The sequence below is a fragment of the Salvia hispanica genome, chromosome 1 (genome assembly GCF_023119035.1).
Source record: "Salvia hispanica cultivar TCC Black 2014 chromosome 1, UniMelb_Shisp_WGS_1.0, whole genome shotgun sequence".
Lineage (NCBI taxonomy): Eukaryota > Viridiplantae > Streptophyta > Magnoliopsida > Lamiales > Lamiaceae > Salvia > Salvia hispanica.
In genome coordinates, this window is record NC_062965.1 from 3,725,738 (window position 1) to 3,747,515 (window position 21,778).

Here is a 21,778-nt window from a genome sequence, read left to right on the forward strand (position 1 = left end):
CGACGGGCTAGACCCAACACAGATGATCGGTTAGACCCTCGTTCGGCTAGCGGCAAACTATAACGGATTCAAGGCATACTAACATTAACATCTTTTAATGTATTTTTTTAATAAAATTAGTGAGGAGTAGAGTGGGGCGGTGGCTTGTGTGTGGAAGTTCGGATTTTTTTATTATTTAATATTTTTTTATTTTTAGTTAATGTACTTTTTTTAATTTAAATAAAATTAACGAATTTTTCTCGTATATGTATCGTAAATTTAATTCTATATTTTGTGTTTAATTCCGTAAATGTAGTTGTTTTTGAATTATTTTTGTTGCGGCTAGCATGTGGCTGGCCTTAGGCTAGCCTATTTGAGTAAAATGATGTTGTGGCAGGTGAAATTTTAGTGCTGATGACGTGGCAGGGAGATAGAGTGACTAACCTGTGGTTGGCCTGAAGCCATTGGAGATGCTCTAAAATCTACTCCCTCCGTCCCGGCTAAGATGACACATTACTTAGCCGGCACGGGATTTTAGTAATTATTGGTTAAAGTGTTTAATTGGAGAGAGAGAAGATGAGTGTAAGTATTAAAGAAGAGAGATAAAGAAAGATGAATATTTTAATAAGAGTGAGAAAAAGTAGTTGAGTGAATTAATTGGAGAGAGAAAGTTATCAGAAAAGGAACTGTGTCATCTTAGTTGGGACAAACTAAAAAGGAAAACGTGTCATCTTAAGCGAGACGGAGGGAGTATAAAAAGAATCAAAATAGAATAAAAACAATAATAAAAATAAAAGAGAATAGATTCATTATCTGGGACTGGTACGTACAGAAGAAAAGGAAAAAAATTGCATAAAAGTTAAAACGGTGTAGTATTTATTACACAGCAGAGAACAGAGGATAACCACTGCCTGCATTTCATTGTTGACTTGTTACAAATCTAGTCTTCTTCACCTGTATTCTCGAGAACATCTGTGAATTGAGATGGCTGCATATGGCGCTCTAGTTTCTGTAATGCAAATTATAGATTCGCTTCAAAATCATCCAAATCCTCCTATTTCTATCGACCCAGAACAGGTTGAATCTCTCACCCAAGTAATTAAGTTCTTCCAAGATTTTCTTGAAGGCTATCCAGTCCACCATGACCACCCCGAAGATCAAGATATTTGGGAGAGTCGGATTGCAGAATCAGCTTACTATACTGGAGATGTTATTGAATCTTATATCGTGGATCAAATTCACGCTCGATCAAAAAATGATGTAGAAAACATCAGCTCCATTCAATTCTATCAAGGTATTGTTGAATTTAGAACAAAAATTGAACTGTATATTATTTGACTTGTGTGCACACTAGATCTCTGTTTTTTGGCACACGCACACACAACAACAAATGTTTGCCTGATGCCTCATATGTACTATCATAATTTTGGTTTTCAAGTTACTTGCTTGCAACCCATCGACTTCTATGGATATCTCTCTGCATTTTTAATCAAGCTGTGGTGATCATTTGTTTTCAACAGATCTGCAGAAGGCGATAGAAAACATGAATTTGATCAAGATTGAGATAAAAGAGAAAATGGTAGTCCAAGATCAACTGGACATCATAAAGTCTGTGACCACTGCTGTTGTAGACTCACCAAGATCTACTTCCACGGCTACTATGGTTGGTTTTGATGATGTTTTCCTTCAGATGTTGGACAAGATCATTGGAGGAGATCCCGATCTCCAAATTATCCCGATTGTTGGAATGGGTGGGATAGGCAAGACCACTCTTGCTCGAAGTATCTACGTAAGTACAGATGTCCAACATCATTTTGATGCTTGTGCGTGGTGTACAATTTCTCAAGAGTATAATGTATGGAAAATTCTAAGAAAAATTCTCTATCAAGTAGGCAAGAAGTATAATCGGAGTGAACTCAGTGAAGATGAATTAGGACTACATGTGTGCAAAAATTTGTTTGGGATGAGGTATTTAATTGTCATGGATGATTTGTGGAATATTGAGGCATGGGATGAAGTTAGGAGATTCTTTCCCAACAATAGAAGTGGGAGTAGAATAGTAGTGACTACTAGGCTATCTAACTTGGCATATGAATTAAACCACTCAAATGGTCTTAGCATGAAATTTTTGGACGAGTATGCTAGTTGGAACTTATTTTCCAAAATTGTGTTTGGGCAACAAAGTTGTCCTCTTGAGTTGGAGGACATTGGAAAGAGTATTGTGAAAGGTTGTCATGGACTTCCGTTGTCGGTTGTTGTGTTAGGAGGACTCTTATCAAAGTCTGAACAAACAAAAAACAGTTGGGGACTTTATGAAAAAATTTTGAGTTCAATTGTGACTTTGGATAATGATAAGAGTTTATTGCAACTATTATACCTAAGTTATAATAATTTGCCAGTTCATTTAAAACCATGTTTTCTTTATATGGGTATGTGTGATGAAGATGAAGTGATTCGTATCTCTAAATCCATCCCATTATTGGTTGCTGAGGGATTTGTAAAGCCAATTACTGGTAAAAGCTTGGAAGAGGTAGCAAAAGAGTATCTTGAAGAACTTGTTGATAGAAATCTCCTTATAGTTGAAGCACGCAACCACTATGGGAAACTAAAATCATGCAAAATGCATGATCTGTTGAGGGATTTATGTTTAAGAGAAGCTCAAAAAACCAAGTTTTTATGTGTGTTGGGAGAGCCAAGAATCCAACAAGGCATAGATTCACATCTTCATGTTGAAAGCAGGTCATGGGAAAATGAATATCCAACTCCACTTCTTCACTCCTTGGAATCCGCATCACTTGTCCGTTCTTTCTTTGGGAAACGGCCAAAGAGTTTATCACAAAAATTTAGCTTGTTGAGGGTATCAGATGACTTCTCTGAGGAAGAAGATAGGCGTGATTATTATGAGGAGATTTTTCTTGGGTTAGTTAACTTGCGCTATCTTGTTGTTAATGTTAATTGGAATTTACCCGAAATTCCATCATCGGTCTCTTTTCTTTGGAATCTGCAAACATTAAATTTATGCTCCATCCGACGTGATTATGTCTTTGAGATCTGGAAGATGCCTCAACTTAGGCATGTCATAACCTATGGACATCAACCTAACGGGGCATATTGTCTCCCTGATCCTCAAAGTGACAGAGAGGATATGATGTTGGAAAATCTACAGACACTTTTTGAAGTGAAGAATCTCAAGTTTGGTGCAGAGATGCTTAAAAGAATCCCCAATATCAAGAAATTGAAATTATACTATGAAGACATCTCAACGGAAGGAAATTATTACCATCTCAACAATATTCGTTACCTCCACAAACTTGAAACTCTTCGCCTTCGTAGCCTTGATCGTTTTGATCGAAATTTGGAGGTGAGCCTCCCGTCTTCCCTGAAGAAGTTGACATTAGAACGTACCTATCTTCCTTGGGAAGACATGTATAAAATTATAGGTTCATTGCCCCATCTTCAAGTTCTCAAGCTGAAAAAGAATTCCTTTATTGGGTCTGTGTGGAAAACGTTTGAAGGCCAATTCTCAAATCTCAAGTTCTTGCTGATTGAAAATTGTGATCTAAAGTATTGGGTGACAAACAACACCCACTTTCCAAACCTTGAGCACCTTGTTCTTCGCCATATATGGTGGCTGCAGGAGATTCCTTCATGCATTGGAGACATACCAACACTTCAGACAATGAAGTTGGTAAATTGTAGTGATTCTGTTGAGGGTTCAACTAAACAATTAAAGAAGCTAGAGGAATTCGGCAATAAAGACCTTCATCTGACCATTTTGAAGAAGTCCGATCTGTTGGAAGAAGAATTTTCTAGGTAAAAGCTCAACCTTATTTTCCTTAATGATTATTTTATGAGGCTAATGTACCTTAATGATAAAAAAAATTCTGACAAAATATTACAAGGCATATATAGCCCTGAGAATGGTCATCTACAAGCCTACAAGCATTCAACTACAGGAAAATTTAAAAAAAAAACAGAGAAATTACAATCATTAGCATATGTACCCACAATCTCTATCTCTCTCACTCCGGAATATTGGAGGATTTGCGTTTGCCCCAATCGAAGTTATAGTTCTTACAACTTTTGATGTACCTATAACTTGTTGCTTTGTGTGTGAAGTTCGGGTTGGATCTCCCTACGAATAAGAAGTGTTTTATGCTCCCTTCATCCACTATTAGGAGTCCCAGTTTGTCATTTTAGTTTGTCTGCGATTAGGAGTCCCCGTTCACTTTTATTAGAATTGGTAAATAAGCTTCACATTTCACTAACTCATCCAAATCACCATTTTATTATAAAATTAATATATAAAATGTGTATCACATTCCACTATCTTTTTAACCCACTTTCTTTTATAATTTTTGAAACTTGTGCCAAACTTGACTAGGACACCTAATGCTGGACGGAGTAATAGTTAACATATACGAAGCAGTAATATTTGGTGTAGAATATTTCACTTTTAATTAAAATGTACGAATTTAAATCAATCCCTTGGAAAATTCTGCTAGAACTAAGGTACATAATTATATGCGCAGCTTGGATCGTAAAGTAAAACAAAACATGCTTTAAATAAGGAAAGGACAAAGCCCTGCATTTTTATAATATTACGCCAATAACTTTTTTTTGTTAAACATATAAAATGACACTGACAGTCAGTTTTTGCTTCTCATGCAAGTTCCATGTACCGTGCAATCACAACAGCGGTTGAGTCACAAAAGGAAAATGTTGCTGAAAGTTGTGTAGAAAGTGAACCGATATCCACTTCAGAAGGTAAGCCTGACATGCAGATTCTTATTGGAGAGTCCTCTGATATGTTTGATGGGGTTGATATCCATTGCTACTCAAATCCTCCATCTGTTTCAGGACACGAAATCAAGCAGCAAACTACAGATGAAATTGAAGAAGAGGGCATTGTCTTGGGGCATAGCAAAACAGAGATGTCTATGAGTAACTTTGGTTCAACGCACATCGTTGCTACTCATTCAAGTTCTGCGGATGATTCTTTACCGGCTATTGAGTCGCGAAAGGAAAATGTTGCTGAAAGTTGTGTAGAAAGTCTAGAATCTGGCATGCTGAATTTGGCTGACCGAGACTTGCATGAGCTATCTTCGAAGCCAGACTACGCTGATTCAATGATCTTATTCCTACAGAGAAATAAACGTTTAACTCTCATTCAACCTTCATTTTTCAACAACATGCCAGAGTTGCATTTTCTAGACTTATCAGATACCAAAATCAGAATCTTACCTAGTTCACTTTTCAAGCTTTCGAAGCTTAAAGTCTTGTTGTTGAGGAACTGCATTTGTCTTGAAAAACTTCAGCCTGAAATAGGAGAACTCAAGAAAATGGAGGTACTGGATCTGTCTGGCACTGAGCTCTACGACCTCCCCGTTGAAATCAGTCAGCTTGAGCATATGAAGAGAATGCACCTTTCCTTCTATGGGCCGGATGATGAAAGTGAATACGAGCGTTTGCCTTGTCACTTGGTTTCTCCCAGTTTTCTATCAGAGATGAAAGAAATAGAATCATTAAGCATTAGCGTGCATCCTGAAGATCACCGATGGACAGAAGTTGCTGCCTGCATAATAAAGGATATCAACAAGTTGGAGATGTTGAGTTCTCTTCACTTCTACTTTCCACAAATAAAAATGTTCGAAAATTTCATTAAAACGAGCCCTTCATGGAATAATAAAAAGAAGTGTTTGAGCAAGTTTGATTTTACTGTTGGCCAAGATGTGAAACGAATCGTATCTCGGGTCCCGGATGAAGTGGAATCAATGTTCAGTCAACAAGAGAGATGCATGAGGTATGTTAATGGCGATAAGACATCCCCGTTGATGAAAAGTGTTATCATCCGTGCCACAGCATTCTACTTGGATCATCACACTCGTGTCCAGAGCCTGTCTAACTTTGACATTTCTAGTTTCCAGTCACTGAAATTCTGCGTCGTGCGAGAATGTCCAAAAATGCAGGCTATTTTGGATGAGAAAAATGCTAGAGGTGCATTTCCATGTCTAGAATATTTGGGAATCTACTTTATGTGGGAATTGAGACAAATTTGGAAGCCACCGTCGCAAGCAAGTAGATGGAATAGAATCTTCAAGGCGCCTATACTTGTCAAAAACTTTGAACCTCTAAAATATCTTATGATCAAGACATGCCCAAAGCTACGATTCATATTTTGGGAATCAATGCTTCAATGTCTTGCCAACCTGGAGGAACTTGTTGTGGAGGATTGTGAAGGCGTGGAGAAAATAATCAAAGAGGAAAGCAAGAATGCGAATTACCAAGACAATGTCCTTCCGAGGTTAAGAAAACTCAACCTTCACTACCTACCGGAGCTGGTTAGCCTTGGCTGTGGTGTTAGCATGTCAGAAGAAAAACTCAGTGTTTATGGTTGTCCCAACTGGAAACGAGCATGACGGCACAATAACGTTACCAGTTTTGAAGAAGTACAAGCTGGACTTTCAAGGATTTGGATGATCATCTGCTTGGTTAATGTAAGTGAAACTGCATTATTCTAATTGAATGATTTTTCATTTCATTTATCTGCAGATTCTGCACGAGTAAAAGTCGTAGCTGTATGTGCTGTTGTCGCTGTGTATGAAGTTTATATCTATTTGATTTAGTTTGTGTAATAAAAGTAGGACTTGGAATTGGGATTAGAGAATGTGAAGGAAACAGAGGGATTGTAGGAGATTTAGTGTAGCTGGTCATGATAAAATTTTAATAAAAAAATATTGGCTGTGAAGACATTTGTACACGTACATTATCAAGATTTACTTAACAAAAGGTATTTTTCTGCACCTACAGAATCTAAAAATGCTAGAAAAAAATATAAAACTTGATTTTCTCTGGTATCAAGATATGCCCGAAGCTACGATTCATATATTAGGAATCAATGCATCTGTGTCTTGCCAACTTGGAGGAAGTTGTTAAGGATTGTGAAGGCATGGACGTGGAGAAAATAATTGATGAGTAAAGCATGAAGTAAAGTATGAAGAAAATGTCCTTCCCATGTTAAGGAAACTCGTACTTTGCTACCTGCAGGAGCTGGACATCCAAGGAATTGAACAGTTTTCTGTTTGGTAATGGTAAGTTAAACTTTCATCTTCTCTTTGAATGATTTTCTCATTTCATTTATCTGTAGTTTCTGTATCACTGTATGAGTAAAACTGGTAGTTGGCAATGTTATTTATAGTTATAGTACTACATGTTACCATTGTGATGAAGTCTTTGTGTATTACAACTTCTGAGTTTTATGGCATGACTCTGACTAAATTGAATGCGAAATTAATTAGATTATGGAATTCGTGTGGGATTTTCTTATTTTCCTCTTAAGTATTCCATTTGATACTTTTTTTATATCTTTGGTTCTGTCTTTCCCCAAACATCCCACCCCACCCCCCCACCCCCCAAAGTTTACTGCACTGTAAGTCATTCAATCAATCCTAAATTTGCAGAAAAAATAGATGATAGTAGCATTAAGCAGTACATTTGTAAGTATATACATGTATATGCAGGTTTGTATAAATGTTATGAAGTTCGAGAATTTCTTGCCATCAAAGTAGCATTTTGGTTGCAATTCCAGCTCTTAAGACTAGCTACTGGTCTTAGCTTACTTCTGTAGCCACTTTGTTGTTATTTATTGACAACTAAGACCATAAGCTGTGAATTAGCTTTGGCTGTGGTGTTTGAAGACAATGTCCTTCCGAGTACAGTATGAAGACAATGTCCCACCGGAACTGGTTAGCTTTGGCTGTGGTGTTCGAATATCAGAAGGAAAAATCAGTGTTGAAATGAGCTTGATGGCACGACAAATCTACCAATTTTCAAGAAATACAAGCTGGAATTTCAAGGAGTTGGATGACCATCTGTGTGGTCAATGTGGTGAAACTGCATCATTCTAATTGAATGCTTTTTCCCATTTATTTGTAGATTTTGCATGAGTAAAATTTTTGTATGTCCTGTAATTGAATGCTTTTTCATTCCATTCCTGCATGATGTGTATCAGAATTTTTATCCATGTGATGTATCTGCAGATATGTATGAGCGAAAGTTATTAAAACTTTTGTCATGCATGGCGTAATATAACTGCATATAAAGTCAACGTTTTATGTTACTATTTCATTAGCATGTTTTCTGCTAATTAAAAATCTTGGCTGTGATTGTGAAGACATTTATACACATACATTATTAAGATCTACTTCACAGAAGGTATCTTTGCTGCATTTACAGAATCTGAAAAGGCTAGAGAAAAAAGTACTCCTGTCAAATATGATTTTGCCAAGTGGGTTCAGGATACCCCAGTTATGCTCTATGATCAAGACATGGCCAAAGCTGCTATTCATATTTCGGAAATCAATGCATCCATGTCTTGAAACGGAAGTTGTTGTTGAGGATTGTGAGGGCTTGGGGAAAATAGTTGATGAGGATAACAGGAAAGTAAGTAGTACTACAAAGATAAATGTCATTCCCAGGTTAAGGAAACTCGTACTTTGCTACCTACCGGAGCTAAGATCGACTTCCAAGAAATTGAACGATCATCTATTATGTTACTGTAACTGAAAGTGTTATCTTCTTCTTGTTCTTCTTCTTGAATGATTTTCTCATTTCATTTATTTACATTAATGTATGCAATGTTATTTTTTGGTTTTAGCTATGTCTTTGGGTCTTCCCCCAAAACTGCCTCCCAAAGTTCATTGCACCAAAATTCATTCAATCAAATCCTAAATTTGCAGAAACAATATCTGATAATATGTTTTAACTGTACATGGAATTGCTGTGGCATGTTTGTAGTTCCAAGAATTTCCAAGAATTGCAGAAACAATATCAATGTGATGAAGTTCCAAGAATTTCTTGTCATCAAAGTGTAACATGTAGCAGGAAGAAGATGAAAGAGTCGAGATGGTTCGAGAAGTAGGTATTGGATAGTCAGGAAGCGAGCAGCAGTTGTAGTCGTGAAGAGGCAACTGAAGTAGTTAGTGGTTATAACCGAAAGTAGTTAAGCTGACATAAATGAGCCTTTGGGCAGCCAAATATTGAGTATCTTGGCCATGTTATCACTGCCGAAAGGCATGGAATTCATATACGGCATGCATGTAATAGTTACAGGAAGAAGATGGAAGAGTCGAGAATATTCAAGAAGAAGAATGAAGTGGAAGCAAACTTTACTTACAACTAAGACCATAAAGTGTGAATTGCAATCAAAATCCAGAAATTCACAGTTGAGGTGTGTTCTTAGTTTTGAATTATTGAACAAACTGATTTGCACATGTGGACAAAACAGCATCAAACATCGGATTGTCAAACAAAATGAATCACACAACAAACTGAATAAATAACTGGTGACAGCGCAGTTTCAATCCATATTGATTACATACTTGTACACATCACATGAAATCTGAGGTTTTTTAGTTTTATCTTCAAACACCAATAAAAGCAAAGAAAGTTCCTCTTTTCAGTAGATCCTGCACACCATCATCCCTAGTCCGAAAACCTACATGATACGAAAGGATGTATAAGATAAATACAGATGAATTAACGCAAATAGATCTCAGATGTAAGTGTTAATTTCATCAAGGATCTACTATACATATATTAGACATAAATGATATGGATTTAGATAATATGAACTAGATACTAAAGACGAAAAATTTAGATGTGAAAATGCTTGACAAACAAGGACTAATCTTCTAAAGCAACAAAAACTTGCAGTACTGACCTTAACAAGCTAGAACAGTACCTCTGAATCTTCAATCAACAAACTCAGTATAGGAAAATATATCTAGTGAGAGGATATTGAAAAATCCACTTCTGAACATCTTCCCACTGAAAGGGATGAGCCTTCTTCATTTCCTGGAGCATTGGCGTTTGTTGACAGATGAATAACATGACGTTGTCCATGTGATGATTCCACCATGTCTTGAAGGCCAAAACTTGTTCTTGATATGAGCTGCTCGCTTTCATTTCTAGGAATTACTTTACCATTGCACTCATTGGAAAAGCTGGCATGGCGGCATCGATTAGTTGATTCTCGTTCCACGACAATGAAGTGACAAGGAAGAATTTTTTCGTTTTGTTCCTCTGGTAACTGAATCCACCAACTCTCTTCACACTCAACAGTTTCCAACTTGTCCGCATTCCTCAAACTGAAATGAATATCTCGCAATCCATTGCAACTTATAATTGCAATTTTCACCAGGGATCTCCATTCCATGGGCGTATTAGTCTTGCATATGCTTCGCAGCTTTGGCAAGTCCACCAGGTCGACAGTCTTCACCTTGTTTAGCATATTAGATAGATCAATATTGTTGTCAGCAACAATATTTTCATTGATGATCTCAACAACCTCAGAACAGTTCTCAACTTTGACATACTCTAAGCTTGAAAGAGCTCTCGCTTGTTCAAGATTGAGAATTGTAATCAATTTCGAACAACCAAAAAATGTAAGTTCCCTCAAGTTTGCAAGGCTTCCTGAACAAACTGGTCCATTCCAAATAGACTGCAGTGTTTTAAGTTCAAACAAATATAGTTTCTCCAAACACTGAAGCATAGCAAAATCAGATTCTTCAGTAATTTCCATTTGCATATCATAGATTCTAGAACCATCCACAACACTTGTCATATTTCCACATCCTTCCACAACACAAACTTTTAGTGTTCCGACATTTCTCAAGTTAAAGTCACTCAAGCTCTCTACACCCCCATGACCAACTAATTCGAATGAGCTTGTCTGCTGCAGTACTTCTTTTACTGAAGAAATTTCTTCACCGGTGGAGAATCTCAACAGTCTTTCGGGTGAAATTGCAGATATTTCCGAACCATATGGATGTCTCGTATCAGAGCAACCAACAGAAATATTAAACGACCTTAAAGTGCTTGTACCCCAATGTGTGTCTGTATTTTTGAGAGATTTGCTCTTAGCAACAAATAATTTAAGACTAGTCACATCCGGGAAGTGAAAGTTAAGAGTACTCAACTTTTCCAAACATGCCGCCTCTTTGACTATTTCCTCAACAATACTTTTCCAAGCTTGATTGCAACACCCTGCCTCAATGGTCAACTCTTCAAGCCATTGAAGACGTTTGATGATATTATGTGGAATCGTCATTTCTACCTCCTTACATTTCTCATTGCGGTTGCACCCTGTTTGACCAAATGAAATTCGCAAGCACCTTAAGTGAAGCATAACACCAATTTCCATGGGCAACGAGCGAATTGAAGTTCCTCGAATGTCAATGAGTTCAAGCTTCTTCAAGTTTTCTACTTTTGGAGGTAACTTAGCAAGTAGACGACAATCATTCAGATATAAACATCTGAGACTGACTAAACTAGATATAGAAGTCGGAAGTGATTCTATATCTGCTTTGTGCAAGTCCAAAATGAGAAGCTTTTGCATGTTCTTAAAGAACATATCTCCAAGTGTCACCAAATCGCGATAACATTGCAGTAGTAATGTTGACATGTTATTACTTATTGGTTCGCTGGGAAGTTTGGACTTACAACGGATCAGCGACATCCTCCTAGTCACCCTCCAGGTTTCATCAGTGAGGGGTTGAATCTTTTGTTGCATCCAACTTATGCAATTGTTTTCACCTGGATATTCCTGCTCAGCAGCCACTCTTCTGAAGTATTCTGGCATCTTTACATGCCTGTCTGAGAGATTTTCGAGCAGGTAATGATCTGTTAGCTCTCGCAAAGTTGTTGCTCCACGATCTCGTGCAGCCCTAAGTTCTGGAACATCTAATTCAAGAAATCTCTCAGCATTCCAACATTCTATAAGATAATCTTTGTAGATTTTTTGGTTACTTGTGAACAATGTCACAAAAAGAAGACACTTTTGCTGACTCGTCTCTAATTTATCATATGCCAGCTTGTAAGCATGTCCAACCCCTTCCAAATTTAGCAATTTAGCTTTTGTTTCAGATTGCAGAATCCGCTTCACATCACTCCACACTTGTTCATCTTTCTCCCCTTTTAAATAACAAGCTACTAACTTGATCACCAATGGCAACCCTCCACATGACTTTACTATGTTCTCGGCGATAAGTTTGATGCGCGGGTCGTTAATCTCGCCATGAACTTCTAAAAAGAGTTTCATCGCATCTTTGTCTGATAGAAACTTGATCTCAACCTCTTGATCAGTCATAGGTGAGATAACTTTCTTGTTACTAGATGCAAGTACAACCCTGCCAAACTTGTGGTTTTTATGAACTCCAACTTCATCTAAGTTGATAGTTGAAGAGACTTGATCAATCAGCAATAGATATTTTCTATCACAAAGGAAATCTGAAATGATTTCAGCATTTTGTTCTCTACTTTTTTCTTCGTCCCCTTTTAGATTTAGACGTCTAATTATCACATCTTGAATCTCTTCAACAACATCTTCTGCCTCATATTGGTTTTGACAATCTATCCAAATAACAAAATCAAATTTTGTTATCATTGTCATTCCACAAGATGAAGACGAAGAATGTTTAAGCTGATTATTCAACCTTTTCATGATAGTTGTTTTTCCTACTCCAATAGGACCCAAAATGCCAACTCTTCTGTTTCCATCTTCGTTGAGATACCTTATAACCTTGTTAACATATTCATTAGATGAAGGAAGATCAATATCATCATATTTCACTTGAACGTCTTCGATTTTTTTATCACATAACACATTTTCGGGTTCCATTTTGCCACTAACCTGAGAGATCTCATCAAGCAACTCATTAACCTTTTTGCTAAGTTTTGCAAGCTTGAAGAACTTGCGCGTGTTAATGGTTGGCTTTCTTTCCTGCACAACATCCATAACTTTTGTAGCACTCGAAACATCATGTATCTCAAAACTTGGCAGATCCTGGCAATATCGTTGATACTTGTTGACAAACTCATTGTATCGTTTATGATGAAACTCCATTTGCTTAACCAACACATCGTATTCACCACTTTTTTCTTTAGACACGGCTGCCTCTAGCCTTCGATCGACCTTTTCCTTCCTCGAATAAAAGGTGGCCAACTCTCTAATCATCTTTGTCAAATTGTCTTCCAAATTTTCGACAAATTTTTTCTTGTCCATGATGTATGAATACATATCTTTAATAGGTGCGTACCCAGTTGAGGAAGCTTGCAACGCCAACTTTGAAACTTCATAAATCATCCTAGTAAATGTCAGATGGTGCAGATTCATCATGATCAACATGAGCCAAAAAACCTCAATATATTGATAATAAAGTAGAACCAAGAATGAAATAGAATTACGTAAAATAAGAGTGATTAAATGTATTTTTTTTTTGTAAAAAGTAATGACTCAACTATAATAGGATAGCAAAAAAAAGAATTCAAGCTCAACTGCAGTAGGACAGACAGTAAGAGTACTTAATTAGTTAATTTTATTACTTGATATTTATTTATAAAAAGACAATTTCAAATCGGTGAAATGCACAGCACCATGAACCTTGATAATGTATTGGAGAGAGCTCAATTCAGTTCATTTAACCATTTGAAATACAAAAAAGTCGAAATACAATTTTAAGTCAGTTCAATTAACTGCTAAATGTTTAAAAAATATAAATAAAATTTCTTTGTAACAATTTAACCACGGAGTAGTGAACTGTGAACCGATTAGCAGGATGGAGAGAGTACTAATTGTAGATTGATTAAGAAAAATGGCTATCATGTATTCGAAATCTATAATCAAACCTTTAGAATAATTGCATTAAAATCAAACATTTCAAGCTAAGAAAAATAATTAAATAATTCACATAATTTCAAGCAAAGAAAAACAATTAAATAATTCACATAGTTTTTCATTTATTTTATTCCCTCCGTTCCCCATAATTGGTACTCCCTATGTCCCAACTAAGTTGATACAAAACTTTTGGACACGGAGATTAAGAAATTATGTTAAATAGATTAAATGAAAGTAAATAAAATAGGAAAGAGAAAAAAGTATGAGAGCTAAAGAGAGAGTAAAGTATATGATAAAATAAAGTAAGAGTGATTGGTTGTATTGTTTTTTTTTTCAAAAAGGAAATGACTCAACTTTGTTAGAACGTCCTAAAAAGGAATACGACTCAACTTAGTTGAGACAGAAGAGTACCAATTTTCTTTTTCGTTCGTCCCCTATCAATTGACATCCTTATTTTTTTTTACTACTTTTGGTAATGGATCTCATCTTCCACTAAATCATTTCATTCACATTTTATTATAAAAATAATATACGAAAAAGTTGGACATACATTCCATTAACTTTTTTCATCCACTTTCCATTACATTTTTTAAAACTCATGTTAAGTCAATCAATGTCAATTAATGGGGGGCGGAGGGACCATTGCGCACCACTTACACCAGTAACTTTCCGGGCTTGGATCCCCTGCTGTGGAGGAATCACGGCAGGGGATGCCGTTCCTCACATCCCAATTTTTTAAACTTAAAATATAACACTTAAACAGAAAAACCAAAATTTTAAAAAATAGGGATGTGAGGAACAGCATCCCTCCACAGCAGAGGATCCAAGCTCTAACTTTCCCTTCTAGTTCAAATCTAATAAACAGTGATGGAACCAGTAATTAATCTGGATTATATCTCTTTTTTAGCTAAAATGATGCAAAAGATCAAAGAGCATACTAATTTCTCGAACTTCAAAACCTTATCCTAACATATTTACCATGAAAATTCTAGTCTATGCAGATTTGATAATAGATGGTTTACATCAACATTAAATTAATATGGGTACTCTTCCAAAAGCTCAAGAAAAACAAGGTCGTGTACAAACATTAATATTGACACACTGCACAGTAGTATTTCTTTAAATCTTGGAAAGTAATTTCGAATAATTAATCAGCCGTAATCAAGGAAAGTAAGTCAAGTAGCAATTAAAGGATAAAAGATGCAAGCTTACCTCTATTTCTTCAACTGAGAAGTTGTGTTTTTATCTGCAAAAGAGCAAAGAATCTGAAGGGATGAGAAAAATGGATCTTTTCGGATGCAAAATTAAGTCAATGGCTGAATGCCGGTCGTCTCATCATCTGTCGTTGTATTCAGTGTTTATTGACTAGTAGTATTATTGCGAATACCGAGTCTATTTCACTTTTTCCCATTAAAATACAACACCATCTAATGATCATACCCCATTTATCCCAGCATAGGTGATTCGGCATTTTATTGAAAAGATACTAGCATAAAATGAGTCAATTTTTTAGATAAAATATAATATAATTATTCTCTTACTTTATTTCTTTACCTATACAATTCTTATGTTTTACTCCCTCCGTCCCACGTAATTTTATCCAATATTCCATTTTGAGTCGTCCCACATAATTTTACACACTTCACTTTTACCATTTTTGGTAATAGACCACATATTCCACTAACTCATTCATACTCACATTTAATTATAAAACTAATACTCCCTCCGTCCCGGCTAAGATGACAAATTTCTTAGCCGGCACAAGATTTTAGGAGCTATTGGTTAAAGTGTTTAATTGGAGAGATAAAATATGAGTGTAAGTATTAAAGTGAGAGATAAAGAAATATAGATATTTTAATAGGAGTGAGAAAAAATGGTTGAGTGTATTAATTGGAGAAAGAAAGTTTTCAAAAAAAGAAATGTGTCATCTTAGTTGGGACAAACTAAAATGGAAAATGTGTCATTTTAAGCGGGACGGATGGAGTACTTTAAAAGTAGGACCCACATCCCACCAATTTTTTCAACTCACTTTCCATTAGATTTCTTAAAACACGTGTCTGGTCAAAGTGGGTGAAATTATGTGGGACGGATGGAGTATATTCTTTTCACTTACAGCTCTAAATATTGCGCTATCCGTCCGTCATTAGGAATCCCAGTTACTTTTGCGCAATCATTTTGTAAAAATGATCTCCCTCCGTTTCTTCATAGTTGAGTCATTTTTCATTTCAGAAAGTTTCTTCATAATTGAGTCATTTCCATATATGGTAACTTTTCTCTCTTTCTTACTTTACTCTCTCTTACTTTATTCTCTCTACTTTATTTACTTTATACTTTATTCTCTCTACCTTTTCCTATCCTTACTTTTTTATCGATTTATTTAACACACCTAACATTCATTTCTAAAACTCAGTGCCGAAAAATTTCGCCTCAACTATGAAGAAACGGAGGGAGTAATAAATAATTAAAGTGGAGAAATGGTAAAGTAATAGAGAATAAAGTTGAGAAGAGTCTTATCTAGGTTATTCTCTCTCTTACTTTAGCATTTTTCCACTTTAATTATTTATTATCATTTTTACAAAACGAATGCGTAAAAATGACCGGAACTTCAAATAGCGGATGGAGGGAATATTTTCTTAAATTACGTGCTCAGGAGAAGTATTTATAGCGAGACGAAATGAGAGTGGCAGACCATTTATTGTTTTAGTATATACTATTCTATATTACTAGCTCGTTTATTCCCAAATCATTTTTTCTATTTTTCTATCATAGCATTAAATTAGTCGAATTTGTTGTGAGTTGCATTAATCTCCGATTTGTATTGTTATTTTTTTAAAATAAAAGTCAATTTTTGTCCTAAATATATGATCAAAATATTCACTTTTTGGAAAACAGGTCCATAACAAATAAAATTATTATCGGAGTGGTCATTTTTTTACGTTTCATTAATCTCCAATTTGTATTGTAATTTTTTAAGAATAAAAGTCAATTTTGGTTCTAAATATATGACCAAAATATGAATTTGATCCAAAATATTTACTTTTTGGAAAACAGATCCATAATAAATAAAATCATTGTCGGAGTGGTCATTTTTTTACCGTTCCGTCAAAAAAGGACTACATCAGCGATATTTTCATTTGTTATGGACCTGTTTTTTTAAAAAGTGAATATTTTGGACCAAATTCGTAGATTGATTGACTATGAAACAAAGGGTATAATGCTTTTGCACTATTTTAAAAACTTGTATGTCAATCTTTCACCATCCTTTCACAGAAATGTCGTTATGAGGGCAGCGATGTCTGATATGAATTGAGATATCCAAAATTGAAATATCCAAAAGAACTCGTTGGATATATTGATCCAAGAATCTATAAGGGTTGAAGCGGTCTCCCTAGAATTGAATACCTAGTTTGATAACTCCAAGAACTTAAAAAACATCACAAGACCTCGCTTAACGGGTTGATTGATTGCCACAAGACCTCGCTTAACAGGTTGCTATATGTTGGGTTCAGTTGTGGAGCCCGGAATTTTGCGGTGGGGGTCCAAGAAGAAGAAAAATTTTAGCGCTCACTGTTAATAAAAATGTAAGCATCTCTCAATGATTTTGTCATCGAAATTAGTCGTAGGAAGACCCTTTTAGAGCATCCGCAATGCTATTAGGCCAGTCATAGGCCAGCTGCAAAAAAAATAATTCGAAATATACTACATTTACGGAATTAAAATCACGATTAAATTACGGAATTAAATTTAGGAGACATATACGGAAAAATTCATTAATTTTATTTAAATAAAAAAAGTACATTAACTAAAAATCAAAAAAATTACATAACAAAAAAAATCGGGCTTCCACACACGAGCCACCGCCCCTCTCTACTCCTCACTAATTTATTGAAAAAATACATTACAAATTTTAGTATGCCTTGAATCCGTTATAGTTTTTCCATCGTTAGATGTTGTTCTTGTACAGAAATTTAGAGATAGAGAAAATCGCGTTTATATAGGTTAAAAAAAATTAAAAATCGTCGCTAGCCGATCGGGCCGCCACAATGGCGGCCAGCGCATCGGCCAGCCACACGCAATCAGCTAGCCTTGGCCGATTTTTTCGCCGAAATTCGGCTAGCCTGCTCCAATGGTTCGGCTAGCCGACCGGCTAGCCACGTCAATCGGCTAGCTGGTCGCTAGCCTACCATTGGAGATGCTCTTATGTTTTGTCTTTTTTCATCATTTAGAAAGATCTTAAAATAAAGGTATGTTTTCAGATATTTAGTACAAAAAAATAAATGCATATTAAGAAAATTTAATCTAATCGATAATAATTGATATAAGAACTTTGTAATGACCTTAAAAAAAATTTACCTACTAATAAAATTAAGTTTTTCAAAAGTAAAGCAACTGTTTAAAGGTACATATTAAATTTTTTTGATAAAACTATTAATTATATTACAAAACTAATAAAAAAAATAGTTTAAAAATGTATATTATAATATTTAAAAGTTATTGAACAATGATATCCTTTCATTAATTACAATATTTGATTAATGAACATCTCTTTTTTAAAAATGCAATATACAATATTCAGTATATTATTTTTAAATGTATATCCTTTTTAAACATTGTAAATAACTGAACAAGTTATATCCTTTTTAAACATTGTAAATAACTGAATAAGTTATTTAAAATGTTATTTTTGAAAATGCAATATAAAGTATATCATTTTTAAATGTATATCCTTTTTAAACATTGTAAATAACTGAACAAGTTATTCACAATGTTTAAATGTACACATCTCTAAAAAATGAATTGACGGTAAAATTATAGAATAAATATAGCACATCTCTAAAATATAATTTGACAAAAAAAATTAGAATATAGCATTACAATTTCAGAATTAAATATTTCTTCAAAGATTTGTGGGAGCTTGTATTAGAAAAAGAAAAATATAATGACTAAGAAATTTGATATGGCTCAAATTTTGTAATTCCCAATTTTACCCAATTTTCTTTTATTTAACTTTAAATGATTTTATTAAAATCTCTAGATTTGGACTCATATCTAGGGCCAACATTTTTTAGTACAAAATGATAATCCGACACGAATCTGCACAAAATTAATGGATTTTAGTCAAAGCTTATTGGATTCGTGTCCTTATCGAGTCGACTCGTTAAGCACATAAAAATTGTGTGTCTTGTTCGTGTCATGTTCGGGTTACCTGTTAAGTAATATTATAACATTATTAATTTTTATATTAGTTTAAATTTTGAGTTAGGGTACGCATTGTGAATGAAATGTGAATTCAAGTCTAAATTTGTTACTCTCTCATTGAATCACTTTCCAATTTTAGGTTTTTAATAAGATTCCTAACGATCTGATTCAAGGTTTTGTAACTTTTGTTAATCATAATTCATGAGCAGTTGTTATCAAGTTCTTACTGTATTCAGGTCGTGTTGTTATAGTGTCTTTATTGTGTCGTGTCATGTACTTGTTGTTATCGTATCGTATTGTCCCAAGGTGGTTTGTGTCGTTAATGGGGGTTCGTGTCGGGTTTGGGTTTGAGGGTGGCAGGTCGGGTTAGTGTTCGGGTTTGGATTTTCTTAATATGTGTGTTCGGGTTTGGATTTTCTTAATATGTGTGTTCGTGTTTGTCCTTATTGGGTCAGGTCATTAACAAGTTGACTTGATTAGGGTGGGGAAAAATACCAAAATACCGACCTTATCGTACCGAAAAAATACCAAAAATACCAAATTTTCGGTATACCGTGACTTTCGGTACGCTATGATACCTTACCGAAAGATTCCGGTAAGGTAACAGTATGAATTTTCAAATACCGCGGTATACCGCTGCATACCGAAATTCGATATGTACCGTAAATTAAGGTATATACCATAAACTAAGGTATATACCACAAAAATATAAACACAATTATATATTAAATTTATTTTATTTATTTTTAAATTATAAAATCTATTGTGAAATATAAATATAATTATGAATAAATTATATTTAATTTATTTTTAAAATTATAAAATATAAATAATATTCTAAAAACTCTAATTTTTTATTTTAATTGATGTTGAAAGTCAGGTATACCACAAAAGGTGTACCGAACTTCGATATGATATACCGAAAATGAGGTACGGTATCGGTATGGAAATTTGTCATACCGAAAATAAGGTATACCGAAAGTTCGGTATACCGAAAACTTTGGTAAGGTAAAGGTATGACTTTTTCGCATACCGTATTTACGGTAAGGTATACGGTATAGTGGTTTCGGTAAGGTATATCGTTCCCACCCCTAGACTTGATAACGACCTAACACGCAGATTTACCACCTCTATCTCATATCAACTTGGTGATGATCTTATCCCATCTATATTAGAGTGGATAATTATCCTCCTTTATGAAGCCTTTTAAGGGGGTGATTGACCATTTCTAATATGTTATCATAGCGGACTCAAGTCGATGATGGATTTTTTTTTAGCTCTTATCCACCTAACAAGTCGAAGACCGTGTTCATTCCAGCCCACATCGATGATAGTTTGCTTTATTTCTTGTCTTGCCTACCGTGATGGACGTCTGTGTGTCATTCTGGATGTTCATTACAATCGAAGGTTACATTTTTTAAAATTTATTTATGATAAAACGAAATATGAAATAAATCTACAACATAAATATACCAATAAAAATTTAATTTTCTATCATGGTACATATGTCCTTTGTAACCACATAAAATAGACACAAGTCCAGGCCAGATGACCGAGAAATAATTTCAGCGGCGGAGTCATATGTAATAGATGCTTGGCTATAAACTTTATATTCCCTCCTCCTTAAAAAATAATTATGTTGGTGGATGACAGAGTTTTATGCAAATTTGGTAAAATTTGAGAGAAAAATAGATAAAGTGGGGTTAAATAAGAGAAAGAAAGAGAAAATTTGACTAAAGTGTGGGGAAAAAGATAAAGAGTAAGTAATATATTGGGAAGATTTTCCAATTTTAGTAGTATGAGATTATATTTGATGGACAAGCATAAATTGAAATATAGGACTATTTTTTTTGTTGACGGGAATAGTAGTGTATCCCTAACTATAGGAAACTTACAGAAATATTTTTGAGGAATGTCCCACTAAATTTTAGATGTATAGGAACAAGGATAAAAACTAAAATTATGATTGATTAATAGATAACAAATGTTGCACTACCACATAATGGAAAGTGTTTTGACTTAGCTTAGACTTTTAGTAAAATAATCCGAGTGAAGCAACTGAAATGGATCCAAAATTGATGCAACTCAAACCTCTATGATTTACTAGTCAATAGTTGTATTTACATTTTGTAGACGTCAATTTTCATACTCAGAAAAGATCAACTGATCATCATCTTACTTGCCAACACATTACTTGTGCCAAAATTTCATTGAAATGATCCCTTCATGGAATAATTGAAAGAATAGTTGAGCAAGTTTGATTTTACCGTCGGCCAAGATGTGAAACGAATTGTATCTCGGATCCCACATGAAGTGGAATCATTGTTTAGTTAACAAGAGAGATGTTTGAGGCATGTTAACGGCGATAAGACATCCACATTGGTGAAAAGTGTTATTATCCATGCTACGACATTATACTTGGATCACCACACTGATGTCCAGAGCTTGTCTGAATTCGACATTTCTAGTTTCCATTCACTGTAATTGTAATTCTGTGTCATGCGAGAGTGTCCGAAAATACAAACGATTTTGGTGAGGAAAATGTTGAAGATTCATTTTCATGTCTAAAGTAATTGCGAATCTACTTTGTATGAGAATTGAGGCAAATTTGGAAGCCGTCGTCGAAAGTATGAGGACTGAACAGAACCTTCATGACGTCAATGACAAACTTTGAAGCTCTTAAACATCTAATAGTGAAGCAATGCCCAAAGCTACGATTCGTATTTTAGGAATTGATTCTTCAATGTCTTGCCAACCTGAAGGAACTTATTGTTGAGGATTGTGAAATCATGAAGAAAATAATAAAAGAGGAAAGTAGGAATGTGAAGTGCCAACACAAGCATCGACAACGCCATGTGACAACGCCATGTCAGAATAGGCGATGCAAATTCCAAACATTTTCAAACCATATGGTTTTTCCGGTGA

At 34.9% G+C, this 21,778-nt stretch overlaps 2 protein-coding genes across 11 annotated transcripts; one reads left to right on the forward strand and one right to left on the reverse strand.

Annotated features, from left to right (window-relative positions):
* Positions 1–884: 884 nt before the first annotated feature.
* On the forward strand, positions 885–8,634 carry LOC125202609 (putative late blight resistance protein homolog R1B-16). Of its 8 annotated transcripts, none has more exons than XM_048101050.1 (6): positions 885–1,273; positions 1,500–3,792; positions 4,652–4,746; positions 4,840–6,476; positions 7,027–7,070; positions 8,215–8,634. In XM_048101050.1, exons 1-4 carry the CDS (start codon positions 964–966, stop codon positions 6,396–6,398), a joined length of 4,257 nt encoding a protein of 1,418 aa, XP_047957007.1. In that variant the 5' UTR covers positions 885–963; the 3' UTR covers positions 6,399–6,476; positions 7,027–7,070; positions 8,215–8,634. The 8 variants fall into 8 exon arrangements, with proteins under 8 accessions (XP_047957007.1, XP_047957001.1, XP_047957002.1 ...); XM_048101044.1 differs by lacking the exon at positions 8,215–8,634 and adding an exon at positions 7,500–8,106 and having other exon boundaries at positions 6,790–7,070; XM_048101045.1 differs by lacking the exon at positions 8,215–8,634 and adding an exon at positions 7,500–8,106 and having other exon boundaries at positions 6,842–7,070.
* A 562-nt stretch (positions 8,635–9,196) lies between these two features.
* Positions 9,197–14,989, reverse strand: LOC125202610 (disease resistance protein At4g27190-like). Of its 3 annotated transcripts, none has more exons than XR_007173134.1 (3): positions 14,867–14,989; positions 9,701–13,124; positions 9,197–9,475 (listed from the first exon to the last, which is right to left on the reverse strand). XR_007173134.1 is itself a non-coding variant. In XM_048101051.1 (3 exons), the coding sequence occupies exon 2, from the start codon at positions 13,121–13,123 to the stop codon at positions 9,764–9,766; it is 3,360 nt and encodes a 1,119-aa protein (XP_047957008.1). In that variant the 5' UTR covers position 13,124; positions 14,867–14,989; the 3' UTR covers positions 9,197–9,475; positions 9,722–9,763. The 3 variants fall into 3 exon arrangements, 1 of the variants encoding a protein (XP_047957008.1); XR_007173135.1 differs by having other exon boundaries at positions 9,701–13,110; positions 14,867–14,958; XM_048101051.1 differs by having other exon boundaries at positions 9,722–13,124.
* Positions 14,990–21,778: the final 6,789 nt, after the last annotated feature.